We start from the raw sequence: 23,380 nt of genomic DNA on the forward strand, positions 1-23,380 counted from the left end.
ATAATCAAAAAGTTAGTTACAACTTTTATAGTTTTTTAACAAAGTTTCGTATACTACTTAATACAAAGTTTAAGCATAAACACAAAAAATTTATTTTACGGTCTATTTTAGTTTATCCTATAGTTTCCGTAAATAATTTCAGTTTAAGTAAACGAGTTATACATGGGCGCTTTTAATAAAATGTTGAAATTAGAATTTTCTGAAATACTTTGATTTTATTTTCATGACCACTAAACTACTGCCGATACATGCATAAAACGATTGAAGTTAGTTAAACAGACTAATATATTTTTAAAAGCGCCCAAATATAACTCGTTTACTTAAACTAAAACTATTTACGGAAATATTTTTAAACTATAGGATGAACTATAATAATTCGTAAAATAAAACAAAACAGGATTATGCTTACAGCAACACTAAATTTTAATGTTAAAGAAATTTTATAACGATAATATGCTAAAATGGTTTTACGAGCGCTTACAGTGTAATTTATAGCGAGTTAAAAAAACTTTGAATTAATTTTCTTAAAAAAAAAATTTAACGAAACTGTATTTTTAATTTTTACCAGAAGGAGAAAAACATAGCATATATTTCATTACAAAAAAAAGAACTTAATGAGTTTTAAAAGTTTACTTTTTTTTGTCATTAAATAACTCTTACGATTCTTTAAAACTTTTGAGATCTTTTTTTTCTGTTTAGTAAGAATATGTTTTACAAGTTGTTTTATTTTACTTAGCTCTACAAGCTAGAACTTAAATACATCATCAAATTTTCGAACTTTAACACCTAACTTTAAAATACGTGACTTAACAAGGCTTTGTACTTTATTTTTTACAAGCTTATATCTAACTTCAAGATGCCTTAAACTGTTTTATTGGCATTACCTAAAAAATTTTAAAAATGAAAGAAATACCTGTGTTTATTACTTGAACTGATGTTTGGCACGAGCTCACTAAAAACTATGATTTCGTTACGTCAACGCTTGGTTGGATAGGCGTGTAACTAAATTATTTGTGCAGCATTTCAGCAATTTACTTTTGGAGAAGTGAATATAATACGAAAAAATATATACACTACTGAATATATAAATAAAGCAGATTTATTTTATGTTTTTTATGCCTAGTGTTTAGTTGAGTTTAATTATACTTTATAACTACAGAATACAAGCAACAGCTATGATTTGTTTTAAAATAACTTTTTAGGTTTTTATGTACAGAAAAATTACTTTTGTAAACTTTTGGATATACTTTTGTAAGAAAGAGTGAGTTCATTAAAAAGTCTTTAAATTTACTACAAAAAATCTTTGGCATACAATATATTCTAAATTTATATATATATATATGTATTGTTTATTGAACAAAAAAAGCTCTCAAAAATTTGATTCAAGGACTAAGATACAAAAAAACCTTTCGGTTATCGAGTCATACACCAGGATACAGTTTTATGCTATGTCCAGGACAACAAATGTTATATTTGTTCTAAAGTTAACGTACTAGAAAATAAAAGGTTAAAAACTTATCAAAAAGTTTGTAAAAAACTCAAATATACATTTGTTATAATTTTTAATAAAGTAAATTTTTTCCAAAATTAAGTTACTTTTCAGGAATAAAACTTTTAGGTATAAATAAATGATTTGAAAAAGTTGACCTAAATAAAGTACTAACTATACTTAATTCTGAGTTTTTATTGAAAGTGTACTTTTGTTATTAATAAAAAAAAAAGTTCAATCAAATTACCAACTTAGCTTTGTATGAGCACAAGTATGACAGAAACAATTATTTGGATTAGAGGTGTACCAAAAGGAATAAGTTTAGTAAAAGTGAAAAGTGAGTTGCTGAAATATGTGAAAGGAGTTAAAAGTGTTAAGTGTGTTAGAAATGATAATCTAACTGGAAACAAATACGATCATCAGAAAGCAATCGTAACAAAACTGAGTTCAAAATCAGGTTCGTTGCAGTTTTGGAATTAGTATTTTATTAAAAACTTTAAAGTTAATATTTGTTTAAGTATGAATGGTAGCTGGGTCAATTAATCGTTCCTTTAACTTTTTTAAATTAGTTTTTATTAGATACATGAATTATTAAGTTAAGGTTGTTTTTATAAATAAAGGTTTTTATTAAAATATTATATTTTGTAGTAACGTCACACAGTTATTTTAGTATACATTTGTTTTCCTTTTTTATTAAAATATATATATGCTCATTTAGTTTTATAATCTGTCATTGTACTTTTTTACTTCAGATTTTATAAACTTAAAAATAGAAGTACTAGTATTTAGTATATCCTAGTAACCAAACAGTAAAGTAAAGCTTTTAAAGTGACTTTGGTTATTCAACAAAAGTTTATCTTAATTGTTACTTGTTTTCTTAAACACATATTTAAGTTTCAGCATTAAAAAATTATGTAGGTGATATAAGCTTGTTCCATATTTAAGAACTTTTAAAACGCTTTTACTATATATTTTTAAACAATTACTTAGTCTTATCTATTGCTGATATGTTTACAAACATCCGACTGATATAGTTATAAAAATATTGATAGTTATATTTAAAGCAAATTTATAACTACCAACTTGTATGCTTTAGTTGAAATAGTATTAATACTTAAAAATCAAAAATTTTAATGAAATTCTGCTGTTTGTCTAAACAGAAATCTAAAATTTTAGCCTTTCGTTTAAAGTTCTTCAATTTTTAAAGCTCGTAGATTGTATGAATTCTCGTTTGTAAGTTAAGCTGTTTATTTAGCTTTTAAACGCAAAGTGTGGTATGACAAATTTTAAAACACAATCTAAATATGGTAACAATTATTTTTAGACGCTGAGCTTTTACTGAATCTAAAAGGCATATCAGTCAGTATTGGCGGTACAATTGTTGATATGGTGTTTATCAAACCTAGAAGCATGCATCCGGAAGAAAATACTGAAAGTAGTTAGTGAATATAGATTCTAAACAAAATAAACACTTTTGTATAATTTTTTTTTATTTCACACTATAATAATTATTCATTAAAAAAGATTAAGAAAAAAATAACCACTACAGAGTTTTAAACTACGATGCTTTGAATCTTAAACATGGTAAGCTAGTAAACTTAATCCTCTTACAACTTTAAACTAAATCTAGAAGACAACGGTAGAGAAAAAATCAAAATCAAAACCCAAAACGACAAAAATCAAAGCAGCAAAAGAAAACTAAAAGAGTTTAATGAAAGTGGAAGTGAGACTGCTGATAACCCTAAAAGTACGTTTGAGTAAGAATAATGACTATAACAAACATTTTTAAAATCTAATAAGTTTATGCTTGTAATTAATTTTTGTTGGTCAATTCATAACATTTAAAAAATTAAACATATTAACTTGTAAATTCTATATGTGTTATACACAGACATTCAAAAAATGCTATATAAAACAAGTCAATTATTTTAAATATTTTAAATAAAACAACTTAAAATACAAGTTTAATATGCAATACTTTTGTTTCTACCCCTATTCACCAATAAAATTAAGATGGACTGGACAGTTAAAGTAGGTAAGTGAAAATTTCGATTAGCTGGGTAAACCAAATGTATAAATTTTAGAATGTGTAAACTTTGCGACTGCTACAAATTCGGTAACTCAAATTAATCTTATATCATTAACAAAAGTGTTTAAATACAATGAGAATTATCTTCTTTAAACTTTTTTAATCAAAATTTGCTATTGTTTTGTAATATTTGCTAACAAAACAAAAAAAAAAGATTTTATTAACAATTTATATTTTCTTAGCAAAAGAATTTTTAGTGTATAGCTTTATTTAGATACTAAACAAATTTATAAAAACATTCCAATAAAAACGAATGGAATTTACTTGTTTTAGGCTACCAAAGGTTTAATTATTAACATTCTTTACTAATAACAAGTTTTCGCATTACTTTTTCTTTATTAAACTTAAACATGTTTCTGTATGCAGACTTCAACAGAGTTCTGAAAAAATATACTGTAAGAAAAGAATAGAAGTTAAAGTAGGTGTATATATGTGTTTACTGAAAAAAAGCATAATTACTATAGATTAATAGTTAATAATAGATACAACATATGATGTTAAATCCGACTGTTATTAAACTTTATAATGTTTGTATGGATTAACTTTAAAATTTAAATATTAATATTTTGAACGAACCATTCAGAAGAGTAAGCAATAAAACTAAAAACAAAAAATCCGACAGAAGTGTAAATAAAAACTTAAAATCTAACTTCAATAGACTTGCCGTATTACAAATTTTTGCAGAAAACATAAATGCTAAACTCAATAGCTTACATTTAGTTCTGACAAGTGACTTGGTATATTTCCACACAATTACACGTTGTACTATATTCAAAAAAACCACTTTTTAAGTTGTTTTTTAAGTTTTATTTTCAGAACTTTTTAAGTTTTCTTAAACACTTAACTTGAATATTCATCTTTTTTAAATGCATTTAAACATTTTTTTTTCACATGTTATTATTTCTAACTTTTTTGGTAAGTTTGGTTAGGAATTTGTGAAAAATAAGTAAATACAAATTTTACTTTTTGTTAACAACCTATTTTCTTAAATCATATTAACTTGAAAAGCTTAAAAATAAGTTTTTTTTATAAAAACGCCTGATAGTATCAAAACTAGTGTAAAATCCAACTAAGAAATTTCCATTTTGTGTTCAGTAGAGCATGTGATTATGTAGAGATTAGCGAAACCACTAGCTTTGAGTGAAATAAATTTAGGTATGTTTTTAAAAAACAAGCTACAGCACTTCACTAGATTGTTTACTTATTTATAAATAAAACAACATTTAATGCATACACAAAACCAATGAGGTGGTTAAGGTATTAACTGAAAATTTTTGAAAATTTATACTTTAAATTTTAACTAGCTAAAAGCACAGCCAATGAAAAAGAAAGTCTTGAAAACTCAAAACCAGTAAAAGTGTTTGATAAAAAACTAAGAAGTATTTTTTGCTCAAGGATTCCAAAAGGATATATGTATGAAAAAAAAGTTAAAGAAATATTTTCAGAGTGAGTTTTATGCTTTAATAAAATGCATTAACATTTTGTTTTAATAAAATAAATGTATAATTTTCATGGTAGGTTTGGTCCAATACAAAATGTGTGTGTTTTCAAAACATTAAAAAGTGCTTCTGTTACTTTTGTAAATGAGGTAAGCAACTTTTATGCTATTAATTCTAATTTAAAAATTCTACTTATAAAAAGCATACTTTTTTATTAAAGTCTTTACAATTATACACAAAAAGCATATATACTTCATGCATACTTGTAAGAACGATTATTAACAATGAAATTGAAAATTTAATAAAAGAAATTTTTTTGGAAAATTTTATTATTTTATTATGTGTCCAAACAGTAATTCACTTAAGTGATTTGTTTAGTTCGTTGTTAAAAAACTTAAGAGTTAACTTTACCAACTTTTCTAAAATTTTTGTTACCAAATTTTTAAAATGCTTCACAAAAGTCTAAACCATTAAGATAAAACAAATTTGTTTAGAGAGATGCTAAAAAGGCTACAAAAACAAATATAGTCATTGAATTTGAAAGGTTTAAGCGAGTATTGCTTGTTTCTTACACAATAAACGCAGGTTTTTAACAAATATACAAACTCTGAGTAAACTATATTTAATTTAATTAAGAGTATATTCTTTCAAAGTTTTCGTTTATTTAGTACTAAAAATTTTTTAAATGTTAAAAAACTCATTATAAATTATTCTTTTCAATCCACCTGTTTTAATTAACATGTATTAAGAAAACCTAAGCTTATCAGTATTTGCGTTTGAAATATACTTTGTTTGTTTTAAGAACGTTTAAATAATTTTTCATAATTATGTATATATTTCAGTTTCATTAATTTTCAAGGCTTAAATTCAAAAAGTTATAAACTATCGTGTGATTATTATAATTACGTTACAATTTATAGACTTTGAAGAATATTTAGAGTTTGAATCGTCGATACGTAATCAGCAAAAAAGCTTGTTTTGTAATGGAGTGAAAAACTTTAACAAATCTTTTATTAAAAGTACTTTTGAAAAGTTTGTTTTTACAAGTTGGTTGCTACATTTTAAGATATAAAGTTTGATTTGTTCTTTTTATTTTTATTATAAACTTTATTAAAAATATTTTTTTAGTTATTATTAACATATTTAAACAGGTTAATCTTTTACAAATCATAGGTAATAGTAAAACACGAAGTTATATTATACAATTACTGTTTTAACTTGAAAGTATATATAAAAAAATTTAGAGAAGGAAAAGTTGATAGAGTAGTTTGGAAGTCTTCGGGTGAAAAACCTTCTGCTTTAGTATATTTCGCTTCAAATGTTATTCTACATAAGTTTATTAACACTTTTAACTAAAGTCTAATATAAAATTTAATTTAGCTTTTTTAAAACTATCCTGGACAACACTAGCCTAGATTTTTATACAAAAGTTAAGTTACATACTTACTTGCAACAAATAATCACACTTTGATAAAACAGAAATCAATCTTATTTGGTATAAAATATTATATACATACTAATGCACATAGAATTCTTAAACCTCATTTTAACTTTTAGTTTATTAACACAATTTTGCACAAACCCAATTTCAAATCTCCATGTTTTCTTAACAAGCTTATAAAATAATTGATTGACTTTTAAATTTGATTTTTCAGCAAGATGCAGTAAATTTAATGAAAAAATCACTTATTCCCTCCTCCAATTCATATTGTTTCAACAACTTTATTGTTGAATGGAGCGGTACTGAAGGTGCTTGTTTGTTTCATTTAAATTTGATCAATATCTTGTAGTTACTTATCTTTTTTAAGTAAATTAGTCTAAATCATTTGTAGAAACTTTGATAGGCTAATTTATAAATAACTCAGTGTTCACTTTGATTATAGCTCGTGATATCAGAGAACAGAAAGTTGAAGAAAAACTTGGAGTTAAAATACGTAAGGCGTTTGTTGTAATTCTTTATAGGAAAGAAATTGTGTATAAAAGTTTGTTTTTAATTTTTTTAATTATTGTACAGTTTTAGAAGAATCAATTTTTAAAATTTATTACTAGAAAAATGTTTAACCATTTTTTGTGATACTATCTTAAACTTTATTTTACAGTTTATAATTTAAATTACTGTAATTAGTTACTCATATTGTAAAACTTTTCTATACACCGAGTAAGAATTATTAAGGTTGTTTATTCTAATTAGAAGCTTAATGTAAGATATATGTTAATTTTTTCAAACGTTAGTTTACTGTTTGTTTTAAATCAAAAACTTATAATTTGTTTCATGTTTAAAGTTAAACTTTGAAAGTTAAATCTTTATTAAAATTTAAAAAGAGGTTTTCTATATTCACTAACAATGTATTGTTAAAACATACATAACAACACCTTTAAAACTACATTATATTTAGTAAACGGCAGAATATATAAGTATTAAATCAATTACTAAAACTGGCACAACCTTTTTATAATACAGCATTAGCTAGACCTCGTCAGCAAGCAAAAGTTCATTATAAACACAGAAGACCACAGTCAAAACCTATAAACAGAGATTCTAAGCTCACAACAGGTAATAATTTTTTAAATATATACTAACACTATCATACAAATTATAACTTTTTTTAGTTTCTTCGGGCCTAAATACCACAAATGAATCTAAGAGAAAAAAAGTTCACGTAAAAGATATACCTCATCAAAGTTTCAATAGACACTACTTGAAGGGCTTAATTGAAAGGTATTTTACTATTTATCATATTATGTAGAATTTTATCGTTAGCTATTTAGAATGTTTAAAACCTAATAACTTCTTCTTGTGTTCTTTTAAACATAAATTTAAATGAATAATGAGTTTTTTTTTAACAGTTTTGGTAGAATAGAACACTTTGTCATGTCTGAAACTTCAATCAAATTTCTAAACGTTACTTTTGTGAACCACGTAAGTGTAAACTAACATGCTAATTTAACAATTTTAAGAGTTATCGAAAACATTACTTATTTAAAGTTATAATAGTAGAATAACACTCAAACAAAAAAAAAATTAGTATTAGTAACAACTATCAAACTTGTTTAGAAAGATGCAAGAAGTTTTATAGAAAAAGGGCTTGTTTGTCATAGAACAGGGCGACAACTAACGGTTGAATGGTCTAATAGTGAAAGTTTGTTACAAGTACAACATCAAAGCTGCTTTGAAAATAAAATCTGAGTTAAAAAATTTAATTAATAAGTAAAATGTTTGATTAATCTTAAAAATTTAAGTATCAAATAATATAAAAAAATTTAATTCGTTTAAAAACCAAAGTTTTATATAAATTATAGCTGTTACATGCCAAATAAACTATTTTTAGATTATCGACAAAGTTCAAATCCAATCAAGACAAAAATAGCGACTGCAGAAACAATAAATAAACAAAAAATACTTAACTCAAGTGAAGTTTCAAACTTACAAGACTTTATAGATGCTTTAGAATCGTCATCAATAAAGTTTAATAAAAATGGGTTGGTATCATTTTGTTTAATGAAAGTATCATTTTTATTTTAAACATTCGGTAAAAACTTTTAGTTATACTGATAAATATTTTACATATTTAATAAAGTAAACATCTAATAAACAAATAATTTAAAAAAGTAACTAATCAATACAATAATATTAATGATTTAAAAATTAAAGTGAGAAATTTAAACAAGTTTCATTATTTTACGTATTTATAATTATAAAGTTCCTAGATGCATCAATAATACACAAGTGTTTAAAGAAAATTATATCAAACTTTATTTTGTACAATAATTTTTGGTTATCCTATCATTTCATCTTTTTTTAGTTTTTGTGGTCAAAATTTGCAGCGTTTTGTAAAAAAGTTTTTACAATTCTTTATAGTTTTTTTTTTTTGTATTCTACTTTGTATGGTTCTTTTTTGTTGTAGTAGTTAAAAAATTATGTGTTGTTTTTTGTTAAATTAACAGTTTAAATAAATAGCATGTTGCTCAAAAAACGAAATACATTCAATAGATGTTTAATTTTCAGAGCCATTTTAGTTACTAACGTTTCTGCAAAGACAAGTTGTGAGAAATTAAAATTGTATTTTGAAAATAAACGGAGAACAAACGGTGGTAAAATAAACTTGATGCGAGCAATCAGCGATGGTGTTCTCATTATTTTTGATAGTTTACAAGGTCATCTTGTTCATAATAACTATAAAGTAGTTGAAAATAGAAATATTCTTAGTTTTAAATATAAATTATTTTTCTTTGAAGTTTTTAATTTTTAATTAGTATGATGGAAAAATAAACTTTATATAAACTTTTTTTACTTTAGACAAGAAAAACGTAACCATGAACAGCAACTACGAATTAGATGAAAACAATATTACTGTTTTTTCAAAAACTTTACCTGAGATGCAGAAAAACAAGTTCATTATTAAAGTTAGTAGTTTTTAATGCTTATGATTATTAAGAAATAGTTTAAAAAAAATCTATGGTTTTTTAGCGGTACGAAAATACTTATAAACTATAAATAAAACACAGGGGTTAAAGGAGAACATGAACAAGCTTTTGATCGAAATGTTTTTGGAAAACAAAGATGTAGTGAATCAAGCATCACCAGTGTCGATTGAAAATATTACACCAACGTCTTACTTGATAACTTATGAAATTAACAGTAAGTTTCTTAAAGTTTTAGTTTTGTTTTAATATACTTATACAGTTTGAAAAAATGGTTACTTTTAACGAGCCTAAAAGTAAAATACATAAACTATTTTTTCTTTAATTTTAAATGAATTTTCTTTCATTCTAGAAGAGGTTAAAAAAAATTAATTTAATCTTTTTGAAATACTAAAATTTTTGTTTTAAGCATAATCACGCTAAGGCTAACTTACTAGGGAAAGAAAAATTAATATCAACTATAATTAAATTGTCAAGTTGATATTAAATTAGCTAAAACAAACAATTACCAATCTGTAATCTTAAATACTTTAAAAAACATATAAAATACTAAAGTTAGTTGTATTTTAATAACGAAATTGCATTTAAAAACCTGAGAAAACTTGACATGATAGTTCTTAAAACCGCTTCAAAAAGTTTTGTGTTTTTATATTGATTAGTTAAAACTAAATGAATATTTTCTAGCTGAAGTTAAACACATTAAAGACTCAGTTGATGGAAGTTTTTTGGAATCCAGTATGATTGAAGTTTGTTACTAATAATTATATTTTACAAATTTCAAGTTAATCATACTAACTTATACAACTAGACATAGTTTACTTAAAATGGTATACAATTTTATACGAGTTAATATATGTAAAAGCAAAATAAAAAACAGGTTAAAAATGTTTATGAAACTGATTGTATCAATGTTTCCGGAATTTCAGCAAACTTAAGTTTGGATTTTGTCAAAGTATTTTTCTCAAATGAAAACAAAACTGGTGGAAAGAATGTAACTCATGTTGTAAGAAATAAACATCAAATGGATCTTGTATATGTCTTTTTTGCTGATTATAAAGGTTACACTATTTTCTTTAATATAGTATCAAATTTGTATATATTTATAGTATAATTTGTCTTAAATATAATACTTGTACTATTTAAGCCATATTAAAGATTAAAAAAAGTTCATAAATTAGCCTTTTAAGCTAAGTAATTTAGTTTAATCTATATTTGAAAAATACTATGAAATATGTAAACAGTTCAACACTAAAATAAATGTTAGTCTATGTTATATATATTTAATAATTTTTAAGCTTTATAAATACTAACTTCTTACATAGGGATTTTTAATAACTTTGTAATTCAGTTGCATCGGATGTCATAAAAAGATCAAAACAAACTAACATAAAAATCAACAATAAAGTTTTAATAATTAGCCCTTGTTACAACTACAATGAGGAAAATATGCAATCAGTAGTTAATGGAAAACCTATTACTAGCTTACAAAAGAACGAACCAAAATTATCTCGTTTACTGGAAGTAAATGAAACATATTTATAGTTAGTGAAGTTATCTTAATTTCTTGTTTTATAATTTTTATGATAGTGTTTTGTGAGCTAACACTTGAAATTCTAGTATCTGTATTTCTTAATGTTAGTTTTACTTAACTTTTTTATAAAAAACAGTTTTAGAGCTAAAAAACATCAGAAATATTTGTAACTAAGTGAAAATTTATAATGTTTTTACAGCTTTTTGGAAAATGTGTCCTGGTTTGTTGATTTTAAAGCAAAATATACAAATATAGTGACTGTAACACTTAATAAACAGAAAAACATAATATACTTTCACAAAAAACCTGAATTATCAGATATTTCTAAAGTAGATGTTTGCGTTAACGAGCTAAGTCAATTTCTAAAGGTTAATGTATTGTAAATAGTTAAAACTAATAAACTGTTTATAAGTAAATTTTAATATTCTATTTTCAAGAACTTAACATTTTCAAAACTATCGAAACAAAAGTGTTTTGAAGCTTAATTTTTAGATTATAAACAAATTTTTAAAAATCTAAAAAAGCTTGTTTTTAATTATTAAAGTTTTATGATTTATTATTCTTGAAGCTTTTAGAACAAATGATGTAGTTTTATAAAAAGGTAAGCAACTATTTTCATAAATTATGATTTGTTCTAATGTTTTAAAAACTACTGTTAACCTTTTATAAGAAATAATGACATCTAAGATGGTATGTTGTTTTAATAAATCAATAATTCTTGCAACAAAACACTAAACTATATAAAAAAATATTAGACTGTAGAAACATACCCTATTAGGAGTCAATTGTCTGAAATAAAGAAATCGTTTCTCTGTTTTTGCATGAATAACAAGAATTTGAAAGAAAGTCTTTTCAACACGATCAAAATCAAACTAAACGAAATCAAAGCAGTAGGTTAGAAAAGTATGAAAACAAAGTCTCTTTAAGTTGTTGTTGTTCATAAACATTATTTAGAATTGATAGATTATACTTTCTATTGGTGTAAGTTAAAAAATATCGCCTTTTAGCTTGTATTGAAAGAACAACAATCAACAATTTTAATATTCTTCACACAAACGTTACAAATGCCAGTGGTGTAGTAGCCATTATAAGAAAAACTATCCAGATGAAAACAATAGCTATTAACTATGAAAAATTAAATAATAACCGAGAATGGAGCTTACTGTGTGAATCTTTTTACAAAGAAGGAGTTTATATAAAAAGCTACCAAGTTAGCTTTTTACAATTTTTTAATAAACAGTTTCTATTTGTGTACAATAGTTATATTTAATACTTATCGCATTTGGTTTAAAAATGATTTTTCAGCTAATTATAATGCAGTATAATAATAAAAATGTGTTAAGACCTGGAAAAGATGTTAAAACGTTTCCGTGGTGTGCGACTTGATAATCGAAAGGTTCTTCGTGCACTAGGTCCTAGTACTAAATATTTTTCGCGTTTTTTTGTCGTTCAATAAACTATAATAAGAAATAATCAACTAAAAAGAAAATTATAAAAAAATAATTATCTTTGATTAGCTGTAATAAATATACTTTACCATTTTTGCAAGTTTTTTTTATTTGTAGAATCCGAAACCAGGTAAAATGGACATTTTAAGCCTTCAAAATTTAAAAAATTCTATTGACCAAATACTTAAGTGCTTAGAAGGATCAAAGACTGGAAAAAAAGTTATAAAGAGCGAGTTAGAAAAATGTTTGTATGCTGTTAAATATCTAACTTTTAATTTTTACAAACTTCGAATGGTAAAAGAAAAAATTGAAATCGAAACGACTAACAACAAAATGAAAGAAGGTGTGAACACTAAAACAAATTATTTTAAAATATCAATATTACTTTTTGTTAAAAATTAGCATTTGATTAAACCAAAAGTGTTGTAGTAATTAACTTTTCTAATCAAAATTAAAATCTACAATTTTTGTTTTATATTATAGTCCTAAGTAAAAGTTTTTCAATCTTCTGTGTTTTGTTTATGAAAAAGTTAGTTGATTTTAAATTTAGAACAAAATACATACTTTTTATTTTTTTGTTTTTTCTACGTATTTATTTACTTCTATTAAAGGTTTTTACTTGCTTTAAAACTTTCGATTTTTTAATTAAAATTTAAAGTTTTGTTTATGTTATGAATCTCTGACTAGTTAAGCATTTTAAGTATTTTATTGTATGTGCTTTTATATACTTAAAATTTCAAACAGTTATTATCAAAACTAATACATTAAGATATTTTTGTATTCTAATGTAATATTAATTAGTTTTAAAACAAAATTTTGAAGCTGATTTTTTTGTTCTGAATGAGTAATTGTGCTATTTTAGTTTTACTATATATCAAAATAGAAGTTTAACAAGTTTTATATTTGCCAAGTTTAACTTGAAAAAAAGCAATTAGTTTAAAATTTGTATTTTATGAAAAGTTTTTATAAACTTATATGTTAATAAAAAAACTAAAGTAAAGTTATTAAAAACACTTGTTTTTGTAGCTACAATGGATTTAAACAAAAGACTAAGCAAGTTGATAGTTTCAAGAAAAGCTATACATAACAAATCAATGAAAAACTTTTTAAATTCTAAAGAAGGACATGAATTTTTGGAAAAAGTTCAAGAAAACCGTAAAGTTATTGTTTTACTGTCCCAAATTAAAACTAAAATTTCATTAGAAAATCTAAAGCAATCTAATGAGAATGAAACAAAACGTCTAGTAGAATCTAAGCAGAAGGTTCGTTACTAGGAAACTTTGAATAGTATTAATCAGAGTTTACATAGAAAATAGATTCTAATGTTTAAAAATAGCTCGTACTACAATTTTTTTAAACTTTTAGATTTTTTTTAAACGAAACGGAGTCTCCTTAAGTTTTGAATAGAAAATAAACGAAAAAAATGATACAATTTTTTTATAAAAAACAAATAAAACTGCATAAGTTATGCTAAAAACTAAATAAAAAAGTAAAAAAATAAATAAAATAAATTTAAACTAGTTGCTTTAAAACTTAAGTTATCAGTTTTGAGTTTTATTTAAATAAAAACTTACAGACATTTTTGTTTTAGATAGTAGAAGAAACAAAATACGAAGGTGTTTTGAAAACCAACAGCAAGGTCACGGTTAAGGTTGTCAAGGGCGACATCGCGTCTTTTAACGGTGATGTCATAGTCAACCCAACAAACGAGCAACTTGACTTGTTCAACAAAGGTGTATCCGGTCATATAATCCGTAGAGGTTTGTAAGATCTTGCCGATTTTTATTTAGTAATACTAAACTGTAGCTGAAGACTTTTTAGGCAAGTTCTATAACAAATAATTAGTCCCTATACTCCAAACACTTTTAAATAATTTTCATTAAAGCTTTTCGGTATTTTTCATAAGTATATATTAGTATAGAAAAGTTATATGTGGAGCAATTAAAAACTGTTTTAAAGCTTTGTTTTAGCTTATATATGTAAGAAAATTTAATTTTGTATAAAAATTTTATTTAGGTGGAGAAGACCTTCAAAAGGAGTTACTTGCAGTTCTGAAATCAATAGGAGTTTTGTGCAAGGGGGATGCAGTTGTCACTGGCGCAGGAAAACTTCCATGCAAAAAAGTTATACATGCTTCTGGACCTAAGTTAGTTTTTAAATGGTTTTCTTGTCTTTTGTAGCCTTTTAATTTTTTTAAAAAGTTTTGAGGTGTAGTCACACTTTTATGTCACACTTTTATTTACTCTGATATTAGCTAATTGAAAAAAAAATATTAAAATACTTATTAATACTCTTTTACTTCAAAATCTTATAACTTTCACCCAATATTTACAAATAAAGTTTAAAACTGTTGTTTAAAAATTTTTAAACAGCTGTCGTAGCTATAACTATTTTTTTACTCCAAAGTTGGCACCAATCAAACGAGGTGGAGTCATCAAACTACTTGAAGAGTTGCGTTGACACGGCACTGCAGAGAGCTGAGGAATTAGATGTAAAATCAATCGCATTTCCCATGATAAGTTGCGGAAGCTTCGGAGGCGATCCGAAAATTTGCAGCAAGCTCATTTGTGAAACAATTTCGTATTTTTTCGAGATCAGACCTGAAAGCCCTATTAAACAGGTTCAGTTTGATGACAATTTAAAGTTACCAAAACCCAAGTTTTAGTACTATTGACAAAAAGATATCATAATTATTTAGAGTTTTTTTTATTCTTTTTAAGTTTTAAAGACAACAAAAATTACCAACTATATATCTAAATAAGGAAAAAAAAAGTTGTTTATCTAAAAAAAAATATTATTTTTGATTTAAAGTAAATTTAAGTTAATACCATGTAGAATAAATTGTACTCATCAAAAGGTCCAACTTCAAGAAAATAGCAGCGAAGAAATTTTGTCACTGTGGACTCGCATTGCTAAATTTTACTGCAATGTTAAAAATCCAAAACCACAAAACACAAAAGTTGATATCGAAGCACTAAATGATACATCATTTTCTAAACAAAATGTAACAGCTTCGAAGTGTTGTGTTTGTAAAAGCGTTATATTTCAAAAAATAACCACTTTTAGCAGTTTTTAATTAAAACTGTAAAGTAGACTAGTAAATATACTGATTAATATGAACTATGTACAAAGTTTTACAAGTTTCTTTTATGTTTGTTAAGTCAATACATTGATTAACGTCAAACGACTAGATAAGTTTTGTAGTGACTCGAATGACTAATTAAAAAGAAAAAACTCTATGATTGAAACAAATATAATAGATTTCTCAAAATTTTCTACAACAAAAGAACACTTATATGCTTGGATCAACATCAATAAAGATTGTAACAGGAGATATTGCAGCTCAAAAATGTAGTGCAATTTGCGTAAGCAACAAAAACTTTTCTGGTATAAACTTTTATTTTATTTTTGCAACTATATCAATAAATAAAACTGATGTTTTAAAGTTTTGTTATCACAAAATTCTGAAATCTTTTGAGTCTAAACATGTAAAGATTTTAATGCATTAATTTTTAAGTATTTTTACGTTTGAAGTGTTGATTTATATAACTCACTTTATAGCATAGTAAATAACCAAGCATTTTTTTAATTCAAATTGAACTATTTAATGTTGAGTGCCAACACTTTTTAACAAAAATTTAAACAATTTCCAGGTCGTCTTTTAAACCATGTAATAAGTAAAGGAGGCCAAGAAATTTTGGACGAATTAAACTCGTTAAAACAGGCAAATATATTGAGTAATGTTATAGTTACTAAAGGATACTCTTTAAGTTGTAAAAATGTGGTACATGTGAGGCTAAGTGACGATTTAAACGCGGATAAGGCGATTATAATCGAAGCATTTCAACAGCTTGTAAGGCTGAATGCAAAAACTGTTGCTCTTCCAGCTTTTGGTGAGTAAACTTCGTTATAAGTTTTTTAGAACTATTTTAAATTGAAAAACAGTGAAATTTTGCATAGAAATTAAGTTTGGTGTTAAACTGGAGTGTTATTCATTAACTGTATCCAATAAATTTTAACTGTTGTATTATTAAGTAAAGTTTTATAAATGAACTTTAACTCTTATTAAAACTCATATTTCGGATAATAAGAAGAAATAAATTGAAGTAGTAAATTTTATTTAATCTTAAGCTTCTAAAATCTTTTATTTATGTATGAGTTAAAAAAAGAAAATCACTTTACTTAAATCATTAAAGACTTAAATTAACAAATACGTTTTTGCAAACCATGCCTAGAATTTTTATGAATTTGAAGTGGAAATATATACTGTTTAAGTATTTTGAAATTTAATTAAACTTTTAAAAGCTTAAGCTCTTATTTCTGCTAGTAGTTGAGTATTCTAGTTTAAATTTTATTTTTAGATAACCAATTTTTTTTAACACAATTATCAGCAAAACTTTATACGATTGTCTATCTTGTTATCATTACAAGTTTGTTAAATGCTACGAACATTTAAAACAATAAAGCGAGTTTAACTTGGAATTTGAACAAATTTATCAACTTAAATTTCTATTGCTTGTTATTTTCAGGTGGATTTCTATGGACACCTGAAATAAGTGCAAGCATTACAATAGAAAGTTTAAACACCGTACTTGGACAATCTAACTCAATAAAAGAAGTTTTGTTAACTTTTGTTGATGAAAAATTCATTGATCCCTTCAAAAAAGAGCTTACTAAATACACGACTAAAGTTTCTGACAGTAAGTAAAGTTTTGCTTCACTAATGACTTTGTTTAATATATTATACTAAAAATTTAATTTTGAAAGTCGTAAACTTTAAAAGTATGCTGAAATTCATTGAAAAATAAATTTAGTTTTTTAAAAAAAATATAAAAACGAATTGTACAACAGTTAAAGCTTCTACAAGTTCAACAAGAACATCAAAAACAACGAATAATTACAAACCAAAAATGGAAATTTTGTTTTGTTCAGAGAACAAAAAACATATAAATGATGTGAGTAGAGTTAAAAAATCTCCATTTAGTGTAAACTATTGTTAAAATGTTGATTTTCAGATGTAATTTATTAAAAACTATTAATAACATACAGTTTTCGAAACCAAATAAAATGTTTCTGCTGTAAAAAAAACCTAATCTTTTTAGATTATATTTTTAGTTTAATATTTAAAGTTATATAAATACTTATTGAATAGTTATGCAAGTTATGCAAGTTGTTTATACTTGACTTATAAATAATAAGCTTAAAGTAAAAGCAAATATTTGTTGATAAAAAAGTAAAGTTTAATAATAAGTATTTATAATAAGTAAAGTTTTAATCTTTTCATACTTTAACCACTTTTAAAGTTTTAAATCTCTATCTATTTACCATTAAAAATACAGAATTTAATTAGATTAAGAAAACTTAAAACCTACTTTATTTTCTTATTTTAAGTTTTTTTACAGGCGCTTAGCGATATATCAACTTATGAGTCAAAAAATTACAAAACGCTGAGATTTGAAGACCATCTGCTTGGAAAGTATCATGAAAACAAAATGGATTTTATAGAAGAACTTGAAGAAAAAAACAGTGTAAAAGTTAAAATTGAATCAAACAGGTTGATTTCTATTTCCATTACAAGATAAAAATAAAACAAAAACTGTGGTTCTTATTATGATATTTAATAGTAATTTGTCAATTTTTCGATGCATAAATTTTCTAAAACCAGTTATTTTATTTTTAGTTTAAGATGCACTCTTTTCTGAATAACTTAAAAATCATTAATAGTATATGAAACCAACATTTAGAAACTGAAGGAAAAACTAAGTAGCACAATAAATTGTAAATCGTATAAATTAATCAAAGATTAAAACTGATGAATAATCAACATAAAAAAAACATAATTTTTGTATAATTAAATTAGTCCTATTTAGTTTTTTCTTTATTAAGATTATGTACACAAACTATTAGTATTTTCTTTTTAAAGCACGAAGCTATTTTGTGAATAAACTGTTTAAAACCTGAGTTATTTGAAAGACATCTTAAGAATAACTGCAGCATCTTAGATTTAGATAAATTTATGTATAATAAAGTAAAGTTTAGATTATTATTCAGATTTTTGAAAATCAATAACATGTAATACAGCATTAGGTAGAATATAAACTATTTTAAGTTATTTACAGGTACATGAGCTGGGCCCTAATATCTGGGTTCAAGGAAAACGTTCATGAGACCAAAAGTGCCATACAGTCTGACTTGCATCAGTTCGACAAGGAAATTACAAATGCTAAATTTGTCCAGTGGTTTGAAATGGACCGGAGTAATGTTTGGAAAGAAGTTGATATTCACCTGAATTATATTCTTGAAAACAACTACGAAGTAAGTTTTAAAGAATGAATGATTTATTGAGTTGAGTAGTTGCTTCATCAAACGTATACTCGAATGCTCTACATATCTTGATTGTCAGGTAGAAATCTATTACCAGCGAACTGTTTTTAATTGAAACTGTAGAAAAATAAACTAATTTCTAAAAAGTATACTATATAATTAAAGTGTGTTTTAGATTCATAAGTGAATTGATTATTTCATAAGAAGGTCTTTAAACGTAAACTTTTATTTTTTCTACCTACAGTGTTTCTTTATTTAGAGACCCTCAAAGAATTCTTAATAAAATTCGATCCGTTATTTCTTAAAAGTCAAGAAATAATACTATATTTAACATAACTTTATTTTGTTAAACTATTTTACAGTCATAATAGTACTATTAAAAAAATATTTGTATAAAAAATATGGTGCTCAACAAACAAAACTAAGACTTGACTAGCGTATTATAAATCATAAAAAGTGTTAGTTATTAATGAATTTTTATAATAAAAGATCAAACTGAAAAAAACTTCATTGAAACATTAAAACAAAATCTTTTACTGGTTAATTTATTAAAATTGACCAAGTTATTCTATACTAAGAAGTTCGACGAAATATTTATACAGGTTGCAACCTAACCGTATTTTAAATTTTTTTTAAAACTCATTCAGAATTTTTAAAGTACTTTTTAGTTTAATTTTAACTAACATAAGGATGAAAAAGTAGTTATTTTACAATTTTTTTCTTAGGGCATCACAATGTATTTAATTATTTTTTGATTATTTCAGGACAACATCAACAGCACTAGTTTTAGTTTGTACGACACCAAAAACTCGAAAGCATACTCTGTTAACTTTAAAGATATGAAAATTACAGAAGAAAACGAAAACAGTTGGTCAAAAATCAAAAGAAAACTAACCGGAAACTCAAGTGAAGGTAAAAATGAACAATTGATAAAATATATTATCATATAACTTTTTAAATAGATCTTTTTAAACTAAAAGTATATAGTTTGAATACAAATAAAGTCAACAATAACTAATAACAACAATAGCTATAGTATATTGTTTTTTATAAATTTGAAGAAAACGAAACCGTCGAAAGACTAATAGCTGAGAAAACGTGCAAAATATGCTAGTCGCATCCACTGCAGATCTTGTTCATACCATGAGGTCATATTTGCACTTGCTCGCAATGTGCTGACAGATTGCTCAGTTGCCCCATCTGCCGGAAGAACATTTCAAAAAAATTAGAGCTTTTTCATCTTAATTTTTTTATGTGTAGAATTTGTAATTATTAAAATTTTTTATTGAAAATTTCAACAATTAAACAACCTGACATTTTCTAATCTTCTATATTGTCATTTAACGATTTTTTATTGCAATAAAGTATTTTATTAGTTATGAGTTTCATATTTGATTCAAAATAAGTTTGTTTGAAATCTGTACTACAGTGTTTATTTATTTTGGAAATTTGAATAATAAAGAATTAATAAAGTTTGACCTCTTTAACTATTTTTATTTTGAAATATTTCAAATTGCTAACTTGTAATAAACTCATAATACTTTTTCTTTGTTGTATGTTTTACAAGTAACTTACACATAGTTTTAAACTTATAAAATAAAAATAACATAATTTAACTAAAGTTTGAAAATTTTAAGCTTTAGTTTTAAACTAATAAAAATTAATTATAACTGTTCCTGAATACACGAGATCAATGAAATTTGCTGTAAAACCAAATAACTACCCAAAGCTTTAATTAATAAGTAAAACTAATATTCCGTATACTTTGCGTTTAAAAAATTTAACTTCTATTAAATAATTGATAAGCAAAAAAAATCAGGCACAACCACGTAAATTATCATAAAGATTTTATTTTATAATAATGTAACTTTTAAGCTTACAGTTTCCCTGACAACTGGGACAATATGAACAATCAACAAGTCAAGAAAGTTTTAGTCGTTCCTAATTCAGCTGAACACAACAAAATATTAGCTACCTATAAAAACGCTGGTCTATCTATCTCTAGGGTTGTAAATGTTAGGTTTTTGTTTGATTGAAATTTTTCTAGTTTAGTATAGTGTTTTAGATTGTTCTGTAGAATATTTTTCGTATTTTTAATATTTTTTTTTTCTTTTTTAAAATAATCATATATCAAACTCAGTTGTTTCGACTACAAAATGTTGTGCTGTACAAGCAGTTTCAAGTACAAAAGCAGAAAGTTGAAAGCAAGCTACCAGGTCAATCAGCTACACGATTGTTGTTTCACGGAACTAAACAACAATCAGTTAACAACATCATCACCAATGGTTTTGATAGAAGTCACGCCGGAAATGGTATTATTTTTAATGTTAAATTTATTATAATCTATTTGTTCTTAGTAACAAGTTTTGTGTTGGTATAGTTTGTATTTTTACAAAATATGTTACAAAGTGTATTTTTTTTTCAATACTTTAAGACTTTTGCTTATTTAATGATAATTTCTTAAATAGTTAAGTTTATAAATCAAAATCAGCATAAACGTTTACTTTCTAAATAAAAGCACTAGAACTTAAACATTAAAAAAGATATTTCGTTAGCACTAACGTCTAGTGTAGGGACTCATAGTTTTGTATGCCAACTATTGTTCAAAACCTTAAAAAAAGAGTGTAAAGGTTACTAAATGTAACTTGAAGGTATACTAAAGGTTTTGTAAAAAAGGTTATTTTTAATTTAAGGAAATATCTTACATCAAGATACTTAGTTATGCGCTAATTTTTAAAGCAATCAACAAGCTAAGTAAATCAAACAATCATAATTCCTAAAAACTCATAAATCAGAAGCTTTGCAACAAGTCTACGATTTCCACCGGTAGTTAAATAAAATAATTTAAATGATAAATACTTGTTTACATTGCAGGAAGCTACGGAAGAGGAGTCTACTTTGCAAAATCATCCCAATACTCACATGGTTATTCCCATCCTGGAACTAATGGAGTCCGAAGCATGTTCCTTGCCGAGGTTATATGTGGGGAATATTGCAGCGGTAATAGCGGCATCATTGCAATTCCCATCAAACAGGGATCGAATGAAGCGTATGACTGTGTTGTTGATAATTTTAGTAATCCAAACTTTTTTGTCGTTTTCAATGACTCATCTGCTTACGCTCATTATCTATTGGAGTATATGTGATTTTATATGTTTTTTGTCGTCTTTATACACTGCTAGTATCATTTTCAGTTGCTTAAACACAAATACTATGTTTGTGCAAAATCATCATGACATGTAATACTTTGTTTTATAAATTTTAATTTTTAAAATTAACAAAACTACAAAGTATTTTAAATTTTAGCGTATTATGAAATTTAATAAATTTTAATTTCTCATAAAACTATTTTTTCTTAATTTATGTATAAAATGTTATGAGTGAAAATAGTGTTGATTATTTACTAAACGTTATAAGTTTTGTTAGTGTTTAACTTTTATTGCATACATTCACCTCTCGCAAATCTACGCAAATTGTGTTCACAGCAAACGTGAGTAACTAAACGAGATAAAATATAACTACTCTATTGACTGTTTTTTAATACTTAATTTACAAATACTACGTTGTACAATTGTGAATTGCCTTTGAATTTATTTTTTCTACTTTTCTTATTGTTCGCAGTGTGAGGTCACATCTTGCTTTAGTTTATGCTATTCGAAAAAGGTTATTTAAAAAATCTGTTTAAATCTATAAATGTTTTGCTAACTTTATATGTTTACTTTATTATAATCCTGCAATGTAACAAGCTTACGTACTTACATTAAGATGAGAGCTTTTAGTTTATCTTAATTAACACATAGTAATTTTTTTGCGCTCAGAAAAACCAACAACTAATTAAAAATTATAAAATTGAATGTTTTCAAAAAAAGTTTAGTTACATTATTAAATGGGTTGATGATACTTTTTTAAATACATATTTAACTATATAGCTGTATATGTAATCTGAAAATTTTCCTCGAAAGTTGCATACCTTATACCAGTGCTTCTGAAATGGGATTCCGCGGAACCCTAGGGTTCCGCGAAGGCTTTCGAAATTTAAAAAAGAATATTTATTTAATTAAACATTTTATGTAATTTAAAATTAGGGCTTCGCGGAAAAGTTGAACTTTGGAATAGGGTTCCGCTACTAGTAATAGGTTCAGAAGAACTGCCTTATATGATATTCATACCTTGTAGTTTTTCGAGAAAATTTGGTGGTTTTACACTGAATTTCAAATTAAAAAAACTTTCCAAAATATTTTTTTGAGAACTCTAGAATGTGTAACAAAATGAAACGTAACCAAAAGAGTAAGTATATTCGCGAGAGGTGACTGTTCTTTAAAGATTGGTTGAACTTCTATAAACTTATTTTCTTGTTTTATGGTAAAAAGCTAATTTATACAAACTTATAATGGTTATAATAGTTCTAAAGGTGAACAAATAAACTATAAGAACCATTAAAACAAATAATCATCTTGAATTCTTAAAAAATTAGTCATAGGTATTAGCCATCAAATTATAAACATTCAAAAAAAACTATTAAGTTTAAAAACGACTTCAAAAAAATTCTTATTGTTAAACAATTATATCATTTAAAAATTTTTTTGAAACTTAACCCTTTTAAATGTTTAATTTTAAAAATTACCATTTACCAGTTTT

The 23,380-nt window shown here is 24.8% G+C and overlaps 1 protein-coding gene across 6 annotated transcripts; it reads left to right on the forward strand.

Annotated features, from left to right (window-relative positions):
* Positions 1-1,697: 1,697 nt before the first annotated feature.
* On the forward strand, positions 1,698-21,903 carry LOC145839593 (uncharacterized). Of its 6 annotated transcripts, none has more exons than XM_082947207.1 (40): positions 1,698-1,946; positions 2,814-2,927; positions 3,120-3,236; positions 4,883-5,024; positions 5,097-5,166; positions 5,512-5,602; positions 5,938-6,049; positions 6,262-6,337; positions 6,673-6,766; positions 6,901-6,951; positions 7,479-7,571; positions 7,628-7,736; positions 7,865-7,937; positions 8,073-8,157; positions 8,347-8,497; positions 9,024-9,172; positions 9,315-9,421; positions 9,524-9,656; positions 10,124-10,185; positions 10,317-10,497; positions 10,788-10,980; positions 11,170-11,338; positions 11,726-11,864; positions 11,978-12,180; positions 12,536-12,761; positions 13,445-13,680; positions 14,010-14,178; positions 14,435-14,564; positions 14,825-15,038; positions 15,276-15,443; positions 15,679-15,805; positions 16,072-16,311; positions 16,948-17,118; positions 17,270-17,373; positions 17,821-17,972; positions 18,538-18,733; positions 19,507-19,654; positions 20,618-20,757; positions 20,883-21,054; positions 21,617-21,903. In XM_082947207.1, exons 1-40 carry the CDS (start codon positions 1,751-1,753, stop codon positions 21,886-21,888), a joined length of 5,775 nt encoding a protein of 1,924 aa, XP_082803333.1. In that variant the 5' UTR covers positions 1,698-1,750; the 3' UTR covers positions 21,889-21,903. The 6 variants fall into 6 exon arrangements, 5 of the variants coding, with proteins under 5 accessions (XP_082803333.1, XP_082803336.1, XP_082803335.1 ...); XM_082947210.1 differs by having other exon boundaries at positions 15,276-15,422; XM_082947209.1 differs by having other exon boundaries at positions 2,814-2,924.
* The last annotated feature ends 1,477 nt before the right edge of the window (positions 21,904-23,380 follow it).

This window comes from Thalia democratica, chromosome 6 (assembly GCF_965202585.1).
Source record: "Thalia democratica chromosome 6, ktThaDemo2.hap1.1, whole genome shotgun sequence".
Taxonomy (NCBI): Eukaryota; Metazoa; Chordata; class Thaliacea; order Salpida; family Salpidae; genus Thalia; species Thalia democratica.